Source organism: Ursus arctos, unplaced genomic scaffold (assembly GCF_023065955.2).
Source record: "Ursus arctos isolate Adak ecotype North America unplaced genomic scaffold, UrsArc2.0 scaffold_10, whole genome shotgun sequence".
NCBI lineage: Eukaryota > Metazoa > Chordata > Mammalia > Carnivora > Ursidae > Ursus > Ursus arctos.
The window spans coordinates 56,981,537-57,000,645 of record NW_026622764.1 but is presented as its reverse complement, the minus strand read 5'-3'; the positions used below and the strand labels follow the sequence as shown (position 1 = coordinate 57,000,645).

Here is a 19,109-nt window from a genome sequence, read left to right as displayed (position 1 = left end):
GGACCACATCTTCTTAATCCAGTCATTCCACACAACATCTGTTCAACAGATGTATATAATGAATCTCGGCTCCTTCCACAATTTAGCTATTGTGGACAGAGCTGCTATGAACATTGGGGTGCATATGGCCCTTCTCTTCACTACGTCTGTATCTTTGGGGTAAATACCTAGTAGTGCAATGGCTGGGTCATAGGGTAGCTCAATTTTTAACTTTTTAAGGGACCTCCACACTGTTTTCCAGAGTGGCTGTACCAACTTGCATTCCCACCAACAATGTAGGAGGGACCCCCTTTCTCCACATCCTCTCCAACAATTGTTGTTTCTTGCCTTGTCTATTTATGCCATTCTAACTGGCGTAAGGTGGTATCTTAGTGTGGTTTTGATTTGCATTTCCCTGATGGCTAATGATTTTGAACATTTTTTCATGTGTCTGTTAGCCATTTGTATGTCTTCATTGGAAAAGTGTCTGTTCATATCTTCTGCCCATTTTATGATTTATTTGTTTCTCGTGTATTGAGTTTGAGAAGTTCTTTGTAGATCTTAGATACCAGTCTTTTATCTGTAGTATCATTTGCAAATATATTCTCCCATTCTGTGGGCTGCCTCTTAGTTTTTTTGACTGTTTCCTTGGCCGTGCAGAAGCTTTTTATCTTGATGAAGTCCCACAAGTTCATGTTATCTTTTGTTTCTCTTGCCTTTGGAGATGTGTCATAAAAAAAGTTCCTGTGGCCGATGTCGTAGAGGTTGCTGCCTATGTTCTCCTCTAGGATTTTGATGGATTCCTGTCTCACATCGAGGTCTTTCATCCATTTAGAGTTTATCTTTGTGTATGGTGTGAGAGAGTGGTCAAGTTTCATTCTTTTGCATGTAGCTGTCCAATTTTCCCAGCACCATTTATTGAAGAGACTGTCTTTTTTCCACTGGATGTTTTTTCCTGCTTTATCAAATATTAGTTGCCCAAAGAGCTGAGGGTCCATTTCTGGGTTCTCTATTCTGTTCCATTGGTCTATGTGTCTGTTTTTGTGCCAGTACCATGCTGTCTTTGTGATCACAGCTTTGTAGTACAGCTCGAAATCCGGCATTGTGATGCCCCCAGCTTTGTTTTTCCTTTTCAACAATTCCTTGGCGATTCGGGGCCTTTTCTGGTTCCACACAAATTTAAGGGCTGTTTGTTCCAGTTCTTTGAAAAATGTCCTCGGTATTTTGATCGGGATAGCATTGAAAGTGTAGATTGCTCTGGGTAGCATGGACATTTTAACTATGTTAATTCTTCTGATCCATGAGCATGGAATATTTTTCCATCTTTTGTGTCTTCTTCAATGTCAAGAGTGATTTGTAGAGCTTTGTCGTGTGGGACAGTGCTTCTCAAACTTGAAAGTCCCCAGGGAACTTTTACAATGCAGATTTGATTCGTAAGTCTGGATCTGAAACTCTGCATTTCTCACAGGCTCCTGGGTGGTGCCCAAGTTGTGGGGCAGGGACCACATTTGAATAGCAAGGATGTGGGACACTTGGCACAGTGCCCGGCCCTCAACAGAGTTCACTGAAGGTTGATTCTGTCTTCCTCTGTCCCTTTCATGACCCTTCTTGCCCTATTCCGTACTAGGATTAACTTTTAATGTTCATCCTGTCCCTATTGTAATAAAGTGACAAAGCACTTGTCCAACTAAGAGGAGCCTTAGAAAGTTTCCTTTCAAATCCTTAACCAGAGAAATAGCGGTCTCGGCAGAGAAGGGTATATTCTTAAAAGGGGAGAGATGTGTTCAAGTTGTAAACCAAACACTAAGCCACCATCATGTAGGAACAATAGAACTTGTGTGGCTGTTCCATCCCCGAAGTTCTGAAGAGGCCAGCCCTGTCCTCTGTGAGTCCCAGGCAACAGCCCATGTGCGCCAGCTGGTTCCAGCACACGGAAGGCGTCATGTCATTAGGGGGACGACAGCTGGGCAGCACGGATTTATGAAGTCACTAAAGCCTTGTCATCGAGGGGCCGTAGGAGGCTGAAGCAGCTGATCCTTCCAGAAACAATGATGGGTGCTGTTGCCGTGACATGGAAAAATCTGATTAGGCTGAGATTTTGTGAGTCTGAATAGAAAACGCTAATAAATTTTGACAGGATTTATGTAGTGATTCTATTCTATTCCACTTTATTCTCCCACTGTTTATAATGAATGTGGTGCTGTTTTCTCCGGTTTTTCATTCAAACAAGCTAAAAAACAAAAGGCTTGCAGATACATTTGAATACAGATTTAGCCTTCACAAATACCGACATAAATTACCAAAAAAGGGGGGGATTCTTTTTTTTTTTAATTTCTCTAAAGGCTTTTTTTTTTTTCCCCACTAAATTTTCCCTTAAGGGTTGAAATGAGTAAATTGAGCGTTTTCTCTAAAGTGGTCATTGAATTACAGAGAGCAGGAGCTTGCAGAGCCCAGCATTTTTTATTGTTGTTTTTTCTTAATCTGAGCTTTGGCTGGTAGTTGTCTAAAAGCCTCCAAAATACAGTTGTTAAAATTACGTGTCTGGAACACCTTAAATGAAAAATGGCCTGGTATCGTTACTTTTATTTGCCATGATACAGTTTAGCTTTTAAGCTGATTTTGTTAGCAGCTAAATTAGCTACAGTTCAATTATTCAATCATTAGAGCATCTAATGGGAACTTCTGTATGTTTTTAAACCAAAATTCCTGATCCGCAGAACTTGAAAATTTTTTAAATAAACAAACATGGTAAAATTTTCATCACCCTCTGGGTTTATAGGTAAAAATTTAATAGCAGAAAGAAAATATTTTAAATATTTATGGTTCCATAATAACATATACATAAAAAGTATACATGTATATATACATATACATATACATAAAAAGTATATTTTTTAAGATTTATGTATTTTAGAGAAAGAGCAGGGGGATGGGCAGAGGGAGAGGGAGAGAGAGAATCTCAAGCAGACTCTGCACTGAGCAGGGAGCCCATCGCAGGGCTCGATCCCATGACCCTGAGATCATGACCTGAGCCGAAATCAAGAGTCAGACACTTAACTGATTGAGCCACCCAGGCGCCCCCACGAAAGTTTCTTGAGGGCTGCTGTGAAACTCAGCAGTAGTGTCTCAGGAGAACGAGATTGGGGATCAGGAAGAAAAGTGTTTTACCTTTCACTTTATACATTTTTTTTTAACTTTCAGTAATGCATCCCTTTAATAATATTTTTTAGTAATTAAAATAGTTAAGGTATACCACCAGAAGAAATGTCATAGAATTACCCTATGATCCAACAAGCCCACTTTTATATAAATATGCAAAAAAATTGAAACCAGGGACTTTGATACTTGCACATAGCAGTTTTATTCACCGTAGCCAATCAACAGATGAGTGGAGAAACAAAATGTGGTGGATGCATGCTTGTTGAGCATATCGGTAGTGGGGCGTGCTCCTGTGTGAGGGGACTGTGGCTTGTTGAGTGTATCAGTAGTGGGGAGTGCTCCCGTGTGAGGGGACTGTGGCTTGTTGAGTGTATCAGTAGTGGGGAGTGCTCCCGTGTGAGGGGACTATGGCTTGTTGAGCATATCGGTAGTGGGGCGTGCTCCCGTGTGAGGGGACTGTGGCTTGTTGAGCTTATCGGTAGTGGGGAGTGCTCCCGTGTGAGGGGACTGTGGCTTGTTGAGCGTATCGGTAGTGGGGAGTGCTCCCGTGTGAGTGGACTGTGGCTTGTTGAGCGTATCGGTAGTGGGGAGTGCTCCCGTGTGAGTGGACTGTGGCTTGTTGAGCGTATCGGTAGTGGGGAGTGCTCCCGTGTGAGGGGACTGTGGCTTGTTGAGCGTATCGGTAGTGGGGAGTGCTCCCGTGTGAGGGGACTGTGGCTTGTTGAGCGTATCGGTAGTGGGGAGTGCTCCCGTGTGAGGGGACTGTGGCTTGTTGAGCGTATCGGTAGTGGGGAGTGCTCCCGTGTGAGGGGACTGTGGCTTGTTGAGCGTATTGGTAGTGGGGAGTGCTCCCGTGTGAGCGGACTGTGGCTTGTTGAGCGTATTGGTAGTGGGGAGTGCTCCCGTGTGAGGGGACTGTGGCTTGTTGAGCGTATCGGTAGTGGGGAGTGCTCCCATGTGAGCGGACTGTGGCTTGTTTAAGCATTCACCTGCTGCAGGACATCCCCCCAGATAAAGATGCTATGGACATTTGTGTGCTTGTTTTTGTGTGAACGTAAGCCTTTCTTTTTCTGGGACAAGTGCCCAAGAGTGCAGTTTTGGGTCCTATAGTAATTGTATATTTAGTTTTAGAATACATGCCAGACTCTACAGTTTTCCAGAATGGTACCATTTTCATCCCACCAGAAACGTGTGAGTGAGCCACATCCTTTTCGCCATTTGTTGTGGTCAGTATGTTTTTTATTGTTTCCATTCTGATAGGTGTGGAGTACCAGCTCACTGCGGTTCTCACTGGCATGTCCCCGACTGCTAATGATGTGGAGCCTCTTCTCATGTGTTTGTTTGCTGTCCGTGGGTCCTCTTTACTGAAATGTCTCTTCGTTTCTTTTTTCCAGTTTCTGAATGGATTGCTTGGGTGTTTGCTGTCATTGTTGAACTCTGCTATTCCCCACTACTCTCCTCCTTCTTCTATTTCTTATTCTTTTAGTAAACCTTTGTTAGCGTGTACCATCTAGCAGGCAGGTGGAATACAGAGATCAGAGACAAAGACTTTGCCCGAAAGGAACTGACAGTTTTGAGGAGGGACAAGTAAGCAGGGTTCTACGTAGGAGAAGCACCTACTTCCCATCCAGAGAATCAGTGAAGCCTTGCTTCCTGGGGGAGGCAGCGTCTGATCAGGCATGGAATGGAGGCGTGAATATATTTATTATACTTTACATAATTACAGTTGACCCTTGGACCTCATGGGTCGTACTGCACCAGTCCACTCATACATGGATTGTTTTGATAAATAGAGTACAGTACTATAGGTGTATTTTCCTTATGCTTTTCTTAATAATTTTCTCTTGCTCACTGTATTGTAAGAATACAGTATATAATACATATAGCATACAAGTTATGTTAATTGACTGTTTGTTATCAGAAGGCTTCTAGTCAGTAGTAAGCTATTGGTAGTTAAGTTTTTGGAGAGTAAAAAATTATATGTGGATTTTTGACTGCACAGGGGTTGGTGTCCCTAACCCCTGTGTTGTCTGAGAGTCAACTGTATACTGCCATTGCATTTGAGACATTGATATAATAAGAAGTATATAGAGCCTTCTAAAAGCCCCTCCGGGTGTCTTTCTAAGTAATTCATTGTGGGAACTTGTCATTAATTCAAGGTTAGTAAACACTGAAAACAAAATATCATTCTGGGTTCTTGAAGATTCTGAGATAAGACAGCATCCCAGACCCCAAAGATGTATGATCTAATGGGAACTAAGATTCATAACCAGCAGACAATTGATTACAGAAGCACAAATATAGTAACACAATGGAGTGAGGAATTGTCACTAGGAAGTTGGGAAGAGTTCTTAGAGGAAGCAGGGTTTGAGCTGGCATTTGAAAAAGGAGTAAAACTTGAACAGGTAGATATAAAAGGGACAAAATTTGTTCTTCGCTCCTAGGTCCCTGCATGTTATAGGTTGCCAGATCCCCATCTTGCTCTTACCCACAGATCTGCTTCTGAGGAAAGGTCCTGGACCTAATGTCAGAGTCCATGTGTTGCTAATGGCTCCGGCTGAAGAGATTGCTAGTGGAAGTCATGTCTAGTTTCAGGATGTGATCCACAATCTAATTTTAGGAGGTCCTTCATCTTACAGATAGATGGACTGAGACCTGCAGTGGATCAAATTCAGCCCAGCCTTGTTGCTCCTGCTGGCCAGGCCAGTGGATGTGTTTTGTTCGAAAGTCCCCAGGCCAAGCCAGGGAAATGGTGTGGATTTCCTGCTATGTGTCTGCTAAAAATAAAAAATTGATTGGTGAAAATAAAGTGTTACACAGTGGATGGGGAGTACTTCTTATTTTTAAAGCATTGCTGTTTATCTCCTATGTATACCTCTGAGGTATATGTACAAATTTACCAAGTAAGTAACTTACAAAGTGTCAAGAAAAGACAAAACAAACCAACTCTAAAGCTTCTGTTTAACATGCTGGAATGTATTAATGAGGTGGGGAGAAAGTCAGGTTTCTTCTCTCAATAAGAGAAAAAGAAAGGCAATTACAAACTGTAACATAAGCAAAAATATTTTTTTTTAAGATTTTATTTATTTATTCGACAGAGATAGAGACAGCCAGCGAGAGAGGGAACACAAGCAGGGGGAGTGGGAGAGGAAGAAGCAGGCTCATAGCGGAGGAGCCTGATGTGGGGCTCGATCCCATAACGCCGGGATCACGCCCTGAGCCGAAGGCAGACGCTTAACCACTGTGCCACCCAGGCGCCCCATAAGCAAAAATATTTTATAAGAAAGGCGTGGCCTGAATATGTACCAAACTAAAACATACCATGGTTTTGAGAAATCTATTAGTGTAAGAAAGGATATTCCAACTGCCACATTCTTCTTAAAGGACACAGGAGTCAAAATACTGGATCTGGGGGCTCCTGGGTGTCTCAGCTGTTAAGCGTCTGCCTTTGTCTCAGGTCGTGATCCCAGGGTCCTGGGATCGAGCCCCGCATTGGGCTCCCTGCTCGGCGGGAAGCCTGCTTCTCCCCTCTCACACTCCCCCTGCTTGTGTTCCCTCTCTTGCTGTCTCTCTCTGTCAAATAAACAAATAAAATCTTAAAAAAAAAAAAAATACTGGGTCTGTAGAGAAAGAAGTTGTGGCTCTTTGCAGTGAATGACATTTACGTAATCACCATATTGTAATTGCTGTTGGTTGTCAGCTTTTAGAATCCACATCAAATAGGAACCTCCTGGGAGGCTCAGTCAGTTAAGCATCTGCCTTTGGCTCAGGTCCTGATCACAGGGTCCTGGGATCAAGTCCTGCATATGGCTTCTTGCTCAGAAGGGAGCCTGCTTCTCCCTCTGCCTGCTGCCCCCCCGCTTGTGTGCGCTCTCTTCCTCTCTCTCTGTGTCAAATAAATAAATAAATAAAACCTTTAAAAAAATAGGAAGACAAGTATGTTTACAGAACAAGAATGGAAATGTAAAATGTACAAACAAAGTAGAGAGAAGGTGAGTGTTGGAAATGGGGAGAAGAGGAAGAAAGCATGGCGGGCGTAGCATCCCTGTCTTCTCTGTTGGGAAGTCCAGGTGCTGCGCAACACTGGCGAATGAGGAAGCTGAGGTTTTTAAGTTTACTACTTAAGTTACAAATCTGGGTAACTAATGCCAGAATTAAAGAGTATAATATAGCTATTTGACAGGGTTCAGGAGCACCTGGGTGGCTGAGTCAGTTATGCCACCGACTCTTGGGTTCAACTCAGGTCTTGATCTCAGTGTCTTGAGATCAAGCCCTGCATCAGGCTCCACGCTCAGTGGGGAGTCTGCTTGAGATCCTCTCCCTCTCCCTCCACCCCTCCCTCCCCACACACATTCTCTCTCTCTCAAATAAATAAATAAATCTTTTTAAAAAGAGGCAAGGGTTCCGAATATGCCTCTCTCAACTATGCCGTTTTGGCATATTGATGGTTATGACCTGAAGGCAATTGGAAAACAGCAGATGCAGGAAGGCCTCTCTGATCTCCTCCTTTCTACCTAAAATCAGGTCTTTAAATTTCCCATGAGAAAGGTGCCCTCCCTGCACCACGAAGAGAAGAACGTTCTTTATCACCAGAGACTGGGAGTCAATGCTGAAATGGACCTATACAAACAAACCTACTAAAATAACCCTTATCTTCCACTGGTTTCCCTCCTATATTTCTTAGTCACTTTCCCACAATTTACTGTCCCCTAGCGCACGCCCCTTTGTCTTGTCACATCTCTGTAATTTATCGTTCTTTGTGTAAAAAGTATATAAGCTTTTGGGCCTAACAGCTTCTGTGGGTCTTTGTTTTCCTTTTAAGGACTCCCATGTACATGTAAAAACAGTAAATAAAATTTGTGTGCTTTCCTCCTGCTAGTTTGTCATGTCAGTTAATTCTTAGGCCAGCTACAGAGTCTAAGAAGGCAGAAGGAAGTTTTCCCTCCCCTACACTATCAAAAAACTGTAAAAAGTGGAGAAGCGGAAGGAAGACATAAGTTAAATCATAATTTCTCAGGATTGACAGTTCGTTGAGAATATCTAAAGAAATAGCAGTGTAAGTACATTGTGAGTTAGGATGATAATTCCCAGAACTAAATTCAGCAGTGGCTCTAAGTGATAAGCTCTTGGAAATAGTATTATAAGTGAGCAGGGATTAGGCAGAGATATAATTTAAATTGTCATATAAGCAATTGCATTGGTGAAAAGAAATGGGAAAAAAATTGCACTGACCAGCAATAACATCTGTTCAAAGGAGCAACATGACAGTCAGACACGCAAGGGATTCTAATTAATTAGTTTTGAAATTTAAGCAAAGAAATCCTTCAGCGATAGGAAAGTACTCAGTGTGATTACCGATATTTCGTTACCTAAAATTTAAAAGGTAGCCTGTAAGGGTTTTAATTTTCCTACATTTGCCCCTTATGCAGGAAAAAGAACTAGTTCAACTCTGACATCGGTATGTGAACGCCACTTTTGTTAAGAGAGGTCCTGGCTGTTTTTTGAGGCCAGACAAGATGAACTGCTGTGAGGTACTTCTCCAAGGCGTAAAATCTCTGGAATGATCCAGAATTTAGCCTATTTAAGTTCTTTCCCTGTGCAAAATTTTCAATGTATTTTTTTCCTGTAGGAACACACCTCTGATTTTTATAATGCCAATCATTGAAAAACAACATTTATTAGCTAAACATCCCCTTTGGACATATCTGTTTGCAAGGTCGTGGGGGGAGGGGGGAGACTCCAGGCTCACAGCCCACGGGTCGTGGAGGTGCGGCGTGCGGAAGGCGCGGACCAGGATGTGGGCTCCTGGGGACGCCGCTGGCTTCTGCGGTGCCCTCCTGTGGCTGTGATGCTAAATTAGAGCCTGTTTTCATTTTCTTCTCTCCAGGAAGGCCCTTTCGTCTACTTGTCTTTTGTAGGAAACGTTGCAGATTCCGAAGGCCTGATTGCTTCATTGTGTAAGTATTTCAAAATGTTTGCATTTGGAATGTTTGAGGAGACTAATTGAAGTGTGGCTGTCAATAGATGAGTACGTGTGGCACAAGTTGTAGGATTTCATTTCTGTGACATGTCCAGAATAGGTGAATCTCTAGAGACAGGTGATAGATTAGTGGCTGCCGGGGACTAGAGGGGGTGACAGAGGGGGATGGAGAGTGAGTGACTGGTGACGGGTTTGGGTTTCTTTTGGGGAGTTGATGAAATGTTCTAAATTTTCATTGTGATGATTCGAATCCGTGAATATACTAAAACCCACTGAATTGTACACTTTAAATGGGTGAATTGTGTGACACGTGAATTATATCTCAATAAAGCTGTATATTAAAAAATACATTAATAGTACAGATTGAAGAGTTTCCAGTATTTAAACTGGGTGTTTTTCCATAGTATTAATATCAACCTTCACTTTATCATATATATATATATGATATATATGACATACGTTTGTGTGTGTGTGTGTACACACATATGTGTGTATACATATTATATATATATATGACATACATTTGTGTGTGTGTGTACACACATATGTATGTATACATACATGTAGTCTTGTAGATAATTTCCAAAACTCCTCCTGCTCTGCAGAGATACTGACTAGTTTGGTCTACTTGCTTCATGCTGCTGTAAATCCATCAACATTCCATCAGTTAGTATCGACTTCCTCCCAGGTACTGTGTCAAATTTGACAAATAAATGAGCCGGGCAACAACAGGATCCTTTGCCACTATTGCAGAATTGCCTTATGCAAGGTAACTTCTTTCAGATTTTGTGTCTGAAATTCTGCATAATTTATCTCATTTCTTCCATAACTCTGAAATCCGGTCCCCCAGCCAGGACCTGTGTTGGGACTGCTGTTCATCACTAACGTTAGGAAACTTCTAAAGAATCAAGGCAGCTACCATTAGTTCTTTTCAAAGCAAAACATGTGTCATCTTTGATGCCTGTCACGTCCTAGCCAGTGGTAGCGCAGGGAGCCTGAGCCCCCACCTCGGGAGTGAAATGTTGCTATGCACATTCGTGTGTGTAATGTGATGAGTGGCCCAGGTTGAACTGTGCCTAAGAGCTGCTGGGGAAGCCCAGGGGCTGGAGGACCCGGCCTAAGTCATTGTCCTCCACCCCGGCTGCCTGGCCTGGCATCAGAGAAAGTGAACAATCCAGCTTTGGCCTAGTCCCATGAAATGCAGATGTGTAACACGATCTTTATTAGTCATCTTCCGTTTACAGTTTTTGCCTTAAAAAGTAAAAACTCATTTACTGGTGTTGTCCTTTATTCTTAAGAAAATGAAAATCCAGTAGCTAACATAAAGTAGTACTTCCCAGACTTTAAAGTGTGCCAGATTGCCCTGGACTCTTGTTAAAATACAGATTCTGATTCAGAGGGACTACGGTAAAGCCTCCCAGATGTTGATCTGCGGACTGTTGTTTGATTCAGTAGCATGTAGGGCTGGGCTATAAACTTCATGTGGACCTTGTTAAAGAAGAATTATTCATGACACTTGTTAAAGATGATAAAGAAGAATTTATTCGGGAGGTACCCCTGCAGTGGAGTCTTGCAGTAGGAAAGCGAGATCAGGCTCAACTCCAGATACAACAAGGACAGGTGGAACTTTATGGCCAAGAAGCAGGTGGGCTCAGTGGATGGAAAATTACTAAGAAGAAACGTCAAGAATGGGGACTCTCAATAGACCGACTCAACAGGATTCTTGCTGCAGGCAGGCCAGGATGATAGGCTATGATATAGAGGGTGGGGGATAAGGAATTTGATCAGGTATCGAGAGTAATCAGATATCTACACCCTCATGTTCATGGTAGCAATATTCACAATAGCCAATGCGTGGAAACAACCCAAGCGTCCATTGATGGATGAATGGATAAAGAAGTCGGGGGGGGGGGGTGTGTGCGTGTGTGTGTACACACGCACGGGCACAATGGAATACAATTTAACCATAAAAATCAAGACATTCTGGCATTGTGACAACATGGTTGGACCTTGAGGGCATTATGCTAAGTGAAACAAGCCAGACAGAGAAAGACAAATACTGTATGACCTCACTTCTATGTGGAATCTTACTAAAAAAAAAAAAAAAAAAAAAAAAAAAAACCACACCTCAAACTCATAAAAAAAAAGATCAGATTTGTGGTTACCAGAGGTGGGGGGTGGAGAATGAGGGAACCGGGTGAAGGTGATGAAGCACAAACTTGCAGTTACAAGATGGGTAAGTCCTGAGGATATAACTAACGTACAACGTGATGGCTCTAGTCACCACGGCTGTGAGTTATCGAAGGGTGGACCCAAAGAGTTCTCATCGTAAGGAAGAGCGCACCGCTTTTCCTTAGTTTTTGGATCTGTATGAAGAAATGTCTCTTCACGGAGCTCATTGTAGTCCTTTCAGGATATAGGCAAGCTGCGCCATTGTGCTGCACACGTTAAACACATACCGTGCTAGATGTCAGTTACATCTCAATAAAACTGGAGGGAAAAAGGGAGCAGATACCGAGAATGGAGGACTTCCGCTACACTGACCCAGTAGGATTCTTGCTGGAACCGGACCAAGAAGGCCAAGGACAGAGCCCTAGGTGGAGGTCAAGGAGAGGGCTCGGAGGAGCCTGACTCAAGTTTGATCAAGAAGACAGTCTCTGTCACCCCTCACCCTCTCCTAGTCTGCGCTCTGGGGGTGAAGGGCCCAGCCGTGGCCCAGGGACTGGGATCCTACTCCAGCCCTCAGTGTATCTTTCCCTCTAAACTTCTGCCCGAGCCTGGCATCAGTCACAAAATAAATGATACCGATCACATCATTAGACTTACGAATGCTCTCTTTGCCCTTTTGCTGTGTAGGTGTTTAACCAGCAAAGAAGTGGCCGGAGTCGAGCAGCAGAGGAGATGCCAGAGGCTTGATGCACTGGGACTGCCTTCCTCTGGCATTCACCTCGCCCCGTGTGCGCGCGCGCACACACACACACACACACACACACACACACACACACAGAGTCTCCTTCAGCTCTGCTGAGTTAAATGTGATTTCAGACGTACCGTGTTCTCTCCACTCCAGGCCTGTGCACTGGGCATACACCCTCTCCTTCACCCAGTTCAGGGGTCACCTCTTGCGGTGTAGGACCTGAAATTAAGATCCAGTATTTTGTGTTGACAGCTGATAAAATCCAGAGGGCCTCACACGGCCTAACCACAAGTTCCCTCCCCATTCTGCTTCCTTGTATGAGCCAAACGACCCTCCTTGTCCCAAGGACCAAGCACGGTGCCCGCGGATCCCTGTGGAGCAGGCTTCAGTTCCCTGCCAGCCCTCCGGATTATTGCAAGAAGCCGTTCCCATCCTGCTGCAGGAACGAGGGCCCTCCCCAGCCTCATTCCTACAGAGCCTGCCTCCTGCGGCCTCTCCCAGTTCGCCCTGGTTCTGAGTGAAGCCCCCGCATGGCCTGAGGGGCTCAGTGTCCTCTTTCCCCAGGCTGTGAGTGTATGTGACCAGTAAATTGCCATCAAACTCATCTGTCCAGTGCCACCTGTTGGATGTGGCCACCCCCATAACCCAAGGGCAGGGCTCCCTCCCTCACCAACAGCAGGAAGGTGGAAGTGATCACACCTCACCTCCCTCATCTGGCCTAAGTGTCGCTTTCTCCATGTCCCCCGTTCAGTTGCTGTCACTTACTGTGCAGTTTGACTTCAGAACAGGAGCCCCTAGGAGGCTGCCTGTGTCTCCCGTCCTAGTTAATGCATTCCCCAGGACCAGCACAGAGCCTTCCCTGGGTTCCAGAAGCTTTGCTCAATTAAGGAATGAATGAATGGGGTTATTTTTGAATGTCCAAACACCCACTGATCTCTTAGTTCCTAAAGCACTGACATTTTATGTTAGTGATAATGCCTTAGATTTTGGGTGCACTAGAGAGAATCTTTCAGGATAGTATATATATATATATATTTTAAGATTTTATTTATTCATTTGAGAGAGAGCATGAGAGGGGTGAGGGGCAGAGGGAGAAGCAGGCTCCCCGCTGAGCAGTGAACCCCATGCGGGACTCCATCCCAGGACCCTGGGATCATGACCTGAGCCAAAGGCAGATGCTTAACCAACTGAGCCACCCAGGAGTCCCTGTATATATGCTTAGATTTAGAGGAAAAACTTACTTTCACTATTATTTTGTTTTCCATTTAGTTCCTGGCTGGCAGGCGGCTCAGGACAGACAGGGCAGCTCTGCCTGGCCGGTTGGTAGCATCTGGCCTTTCAGAGCCTCTGCTTAGCATGTGTCTGTGTGTTATCTCATTAAATGGCTAATCCTGTTTATTGGCCTTTCTTTCTGCCAGGACAGCCTTTCATTAGAACTCTTTGTCCCTGGCCCCAAGGGATCCTAACTTGGGCCATTAATAGAGACTAGAGCTTTGTCCGCTGCTCCGACCAATCAGATAATGTAGCTAATATTTGTTCATTCATGCCTTTTCTAAGTAATGTGAGAACAGTATTGAAAGTGAGAGAAGAGAGAAGAAGGGAGGGAGTGAGGAATGTAAGAAGGGAGGAAAGAAGGAAGGAAAAAAGGAGGGAGGAAAGACAGAAGAAGGGATAGAGGAAGGAAGGATGGAAGAAGAGAAGGAAGGAAGGGAGGGAGAGAGGAAGGTGGGAGGATTCTCCCAGTGCATGACTCTCAGTCCAGCTCTAAAATGACTTTCTCACTTCATTCTTTCCAGAAGAAACCATCCTGATAATGGGGTCTGGAAAGATTTCTTAGGGCACGCCCACTCCCTGGTGAATGCAGTGAGGCTTCTGTGGTGGCTGTTGCTACTGACTCCTGTCTGGACTGAAACGCGCCCCGTGTCCACCCCGGATCCCTTCTGCAGTCCAGGCTGCGTCATTACATTCCCCCCACCTCCCCACCGGCTCCTCAGCACTCAATTTCTCTTCAATTATTAATAAGCATGTTTTTTTAATAAACGTTTCCTTAATAAAAATTTTCCCACATCTAGGGGAGCCTGGGTGGCTCAGCCGTTAAACGTCTGCCTTCAGCTCAGGTCATAGTCTCAGGGTCCTGGGATCGAGCCCTGCATCGGGCTCCCTGCTCCGTGGGAAGCCTGCTTCTCCCTCTCATACTCCCATTGCTTGTGTTCTCTCTCTCACTGTCTCTCTCTGTCAAATAAATGGATAAAATCTTTTTAAAAAAAATTCCCACGTCTAGATTATATCTACAGACTTTATGTAGCAATTTTGAAGTAAGGAATGGTAATGCATTTACCAAGATAATTACTAAGGATCGTCTTTGCAAAATCTGACCGTGTTGAATTAATTTAGAATTCTGCTTATAGTGAGAAGAGCGGGGGTGAAGAGGATGCTTGTGTGGAAGCACTTTGGGAACGAAATCTTTTTACAAATGTCACATAATGTTGTTATTATTACTCGAGTCACGCGGCAAATGTGTTTTACCTTCTGTCCTTCTCCTGTCTTCCACGAAGGCATTGTGAAGAAAGGAAGGGGTGGCAGTTCTTTTTATCTCCTCCTTAGGGGGAAAAAAGGTCATTTCCGCTGACTGTCATAAAAATGGTTGCCACGTGAGTAACGAAATGTGTTTCACTTTTAGGGAAAGAATATGGCAAAGCTGATGCAAGATGGCTTTATTTTGACCCAACCATTGTGTCTTTGGAAATTCTGACTGTTGTCCTGGATGGGTCTCTGGCATTAGTCCTCATTTATGCCATAGTCAAAGAGAAATATTATCGGTAAGTGCCCTTCTCCTGGCCTGCTGAAGAGAGGACACACATGAGCTATCCAACGCCCATGTGGCATTTGGAGTAGATGATGACCACATTTATTTGTTAGACGAAAAGTAGAATAGAAATGAACATTGTTCCATGTTAGGTAAGAATCGTGGTGCCACCAGGATAATTTCAGATCATTCAAAATAAAAACTATGAGAAATATGCTTGTAGGGACCACCTAGTCACTGACATAGGCAAGAAAGTGTGAACATCATTGGATGATTTTTCACCAATATTTTGGAGAATAAAAGGGTCATATTTCCCATCCTTCTTCCCCCCAAATCACTCTAGAAAACTCCTATTCCACTTTACACCAAGTAAATTATCTTACATAGTTTGAAGTTCGACATGGAAGATAAATCTTTCCAGAAGCAGGCTGTGGAGGATGTGAGGAAGGCAGAAGAGAGGGGAGAGAAAGGAGGGCAATGGAAGATTAACTGCTTGTCCTCAGGTTGGACTCTGAGTCTTTGAACTCTCTGCCCTCCCTCCTGCCCTTGCCCTTCCTCTCCTTCTTTCAGAGACGGTGACCTGGGGCAAATAGAATCCTATCCTCAGGATGATTCCCAAAAACAATGTCAAGTAGGCACAATTGCATTCCATTTTCTAGCATCTTGAATCGAAGGAGTCATTTTTAAAGCTTCAGTCACAAAATTTCAGGTTTGAATGAAACCTCCAAGGTCATTTAGTCCACCTTTCCCCAACCCAATTTTACTTAGGTAGTTAGCAGAAAAAATTGAATTTTTTGTTGGTATCTTGATATAACTTTGGCTCCATGACCTTGGTTGTAGACTCACTACCTGCACCCATTTGTTAATTACTTCAACCATGTATAGTATCTGCCTTGCTGAGGACTTCCAGATCCATGTGTCTCATTTACCGCCCACGTATTCTTGGAGGAAGGGACTGTTCTTACTGTCCCCTTTCCCAGCAGGTAAAATTGTGGCTTGTAGCAAGATTTGCATCTCTGTCTCTCTTTGCTGGGTTGGGTGAGACCTCAGTAAATCTTCCTAAGACTAGAACAGGATACCTGAGAGACCTTATTTAACTCTGAGAATAATCTAGGAAGGGCAGAATTGCTTCTCCAGAGGACGCATGGGTCTTCCACTAATCAGAGTGACTTGCGCATCAAAGGAGCACTGTGCAAAAGCTGAGGTCCGCCTTCGGAGAGGTCTTCTGCTGTGGAAGACTGTGTTGATGCTGTCGTTTGAGAAAAGATGTCAGGATTCAGGGTGCCAAGCTGCGCCGAGCTGGCAGTTTCACCCCTTGTTTCTTTCTCTCTCGCAGGCATTTCATACAGATTACCTTGTGCGTGTGTGAATTGTATGGCGGGTGGATGACCTTCTTCCCAGACTGGCTTATGGGAAGCCCCAACCTCAACACCGACAGTTGGCTCTACTTTGGGGTCTATCTGGTATTTTTCAATAGTGTGTGGGTTCTGATCCCGGGACTGTTACTGTGGCAGTCGTGGGTAGAACTCAAGAAAATGTTTTACAAAGGAACCAGTTCAGGGAAGAAGTTCCAGTGAATTTTCAAAATCACAAACACTGGTATCTTGCTTTATGAGCCAGAATGGGTCAAATCTTTTTGTTTGGTCAAAATGTAAGGTATTCCTGTGTACACTTTCCTTTTCTATGGTTGTTCCTAAACAGCCTATTTCAAATTGGTTGTATGGTGGCAAGTTTTTGTTAGTGTTTTTTTTCCCCCAATTAAATGACAATATGGGGAACAGAGAATAAATTTTTACTTGTAATAATAACACGTTTAATTATATGTTTTTATGGCTAGTGTTAATTGTTCCACATTAATAAAGCCAATTATAAAAAACGGTAGAGCCTATTAATTTTTTATTCCAAGAACATATCGTCACCTCAACTTTTAATCCTCTCACTTGTCTTTTGGTTACCAAAGTGAAACCAGAATGAAATGAATGCTTCTATTTTGCATTTGTACTGTGTCAGATTTGTGAAGCCAACAAAAATGCTAGTAGGAGAATGCTGTGAGTGGATTCTGAGAATCCTAAGCCCTCACGGATGAGGATGGGGGTGTCACATGACAGGTGATCGATTGATATCTGTCCTGTTTCAAAGAGGAAGATTGAGGTAACTTACAGAGCACAATATGACGAAAAGTAAATCGGGAAATAGGAACCCTGGGAAAAAAGAGTGAGAAATAATAAGATGACTGTCAAGTTAGTGCGTGCCATGATGTCGCGTGCGATGGGTAGAAGTGAAGCCGTGATGTCGCGTGCAATGGGTAGAAGTGAAACCGTGAAGTCGCGTGGAATGGGTAGAAGTGAAGCCATGATGTCGCGTGCAATGGGTAGAAGTGAAACCGTGAAGTCGCGTGGAATGGGTAGAAGTGAAGCCATGATGTCGCATGGAATGGGTAGAAGTGAAGCCGTGATGTCACATGTAATGGGTAGAAGTGAAGCCGTGAAGTCGCGTGCGACGGGTAGAAGTGAAGCTGTGATGTCGCGTGCAATGGGTAGAAGTGAAACTGTGAAGTCGCATGGAATGGGTAGAAGTGAAGCCATGATGTCACGTGGAATGGGTAGAAGTGAAGCCATGATGTCACGTGGAATGGGTAGAAGTGAAGCCATGATGCCGCGTGGAATGGGTAGAAGTGAAGCACCGATTTGGCACTACCGTCCAATACCAGGAGGGAAGCATGACCACCACTGCATTTCATGAAACACTAACTTGGGGAGGCGACTGCATCAGTTCCGTCCGAGGTGGGGAGCAGGCACTTACATAAACTTGTTCCGTATGTGCCTTTCTTACTATACTCTAAGCTCACAGACGTATCCTCTGCCTAGAAAAGTGTCTGGCACACACACCAGGCATGTGGTAAGTTGTGGTGGATCTTGTAGCTCAGATAGCTCCGTCTGCATTGTCCCCTCCTTCCAGTTGTCTTCTTGTCCTGCAGAGGCTGTAGGCTGTGGTCCTGGATGCAAAATTGGCTTCACCTTTCAGAAATACTTCTGAGAGATCTGGAGGGTAAAAGCATGGAAATTGTTTCAATTCTTCCTCCTTTTTTTTCTTTTATCTTTGTTTTATTTTATTACTAATTATTATTATTATTAATCATTGCTGTTTTGTGGTGACACATGAAGAGCTTTGGATTTGGGTTCCACTTCCTAGGTTCTGAGCAGTAGTTGGAGTCAGGGCACAAGAATAAATTGTTTGTGGGCTGAGTAGCTCAGGGGTGGTCTCTCTGGTACCGTCTCCCTTGGGGGAGGGTTCATTCTGTGGGCATCGGGGAGTCATTCCTAGAAGCTTAGCCAAGTACCTGCTTTTGCAGCCTCCCAGTGAATTTTTTAAGTACCTAATTCCCTGGGCTAAATCCTCCTCAAATCTTCCAGAGTGATTTCTGTTCTCTGCACTGTATCTTGACAATGATATTTGTTGAATATTGTATAAGTACGACCAGACGAGTTTGAGGAATAGTATATTATCCCGTTAAAGGCGTTAGAAGTCCTGCAATGAAGAAACTTGATTAACTTGTTTAACCCCACTTTTCCCCAACATACTTACCAGACCACTTGAACAACGAGATGGTATTTCATGGAACACCAGTTAGGGAAATGCTGAGCAACACAATATGGTATCCATGAAATTAAAAGCAAACCAGTTGTCAATAAACATTTAAAGCCTAAAATACCATTTACTATAGCATCAAAACATTCTCATATTTGGAAAAACTGAAAGATGTACAGAAAATAAACTATAAAATATTTTGAGAGAAGTTATATAAGATCCAAATAAATGGAGAGATAGACCATGTTCATATTTTAGAAGGCTCAATGTGGTAAAGAAGTCAGTTCTCCCCAAATTGATATATAGATTCAGTGTAATCCCAATCAAAATCCCAGCAGATTTTTTTTAAAATGATAATTAACAAGTTGATTTTAAGATATTTTAGGGGAATGAAATGCAAAGGGCTAGGAAAGCTAGTACAACCTTGTAGAAGAACGGAGTCGGAGGCACCTGGGTGGCTCAGTCAGTTAAGCTTCTGACTCTTGATTTCTGCTCAGGTCATGATCTCAGAGTCCTGGGATCGAGCCCCACATTGGGCTTCAGGCTCAGTGAGGAGTCTGCTTGGGATTCTCTCTCTCCCTCTCCCTCTGCCCCTCCCCCCACTCATGTATGTGCGTGCGCTCTCTCTCTCTCTCTCTTTTAGGTATATACCTTGCAGAAATGCTTGCTTTGTGCACCAG

The 19,109-nt window shown here is 43.7% G+C and overlaps 1 protein-coding gene across 1 annotated transcript in view; it reads left to right on the top strand.

Annotated features, from left to right (window-relative positions):
• The window catches only part of EBPL (EBP like), a 33,541-nt gene extending 14,925 nt beyond the window's left edge, over positions 1-18,616 (top strand). The window contains exons 2-4 of the mRNA XM_026493227.4: positions 9,026-9,095; positions 14,716-14,854; positions 16,178-18,616. Coding sequence (XP_026349012.1) covers positions 9,026-9,095; positions 14,716-14,854; positions 16,178-16,418 — 450 coding nt within the window. The 3' untranslated portion in view covers positions 16,419-18,616. The remainder of the gene's footprint in view (positions 1-9,025; positions 9,096-14,715; positions 14,855-16,177) is intronic.
• The last annotated feature ends 493 nt before the right edge of the window (positions 18,617-19,109 follow it).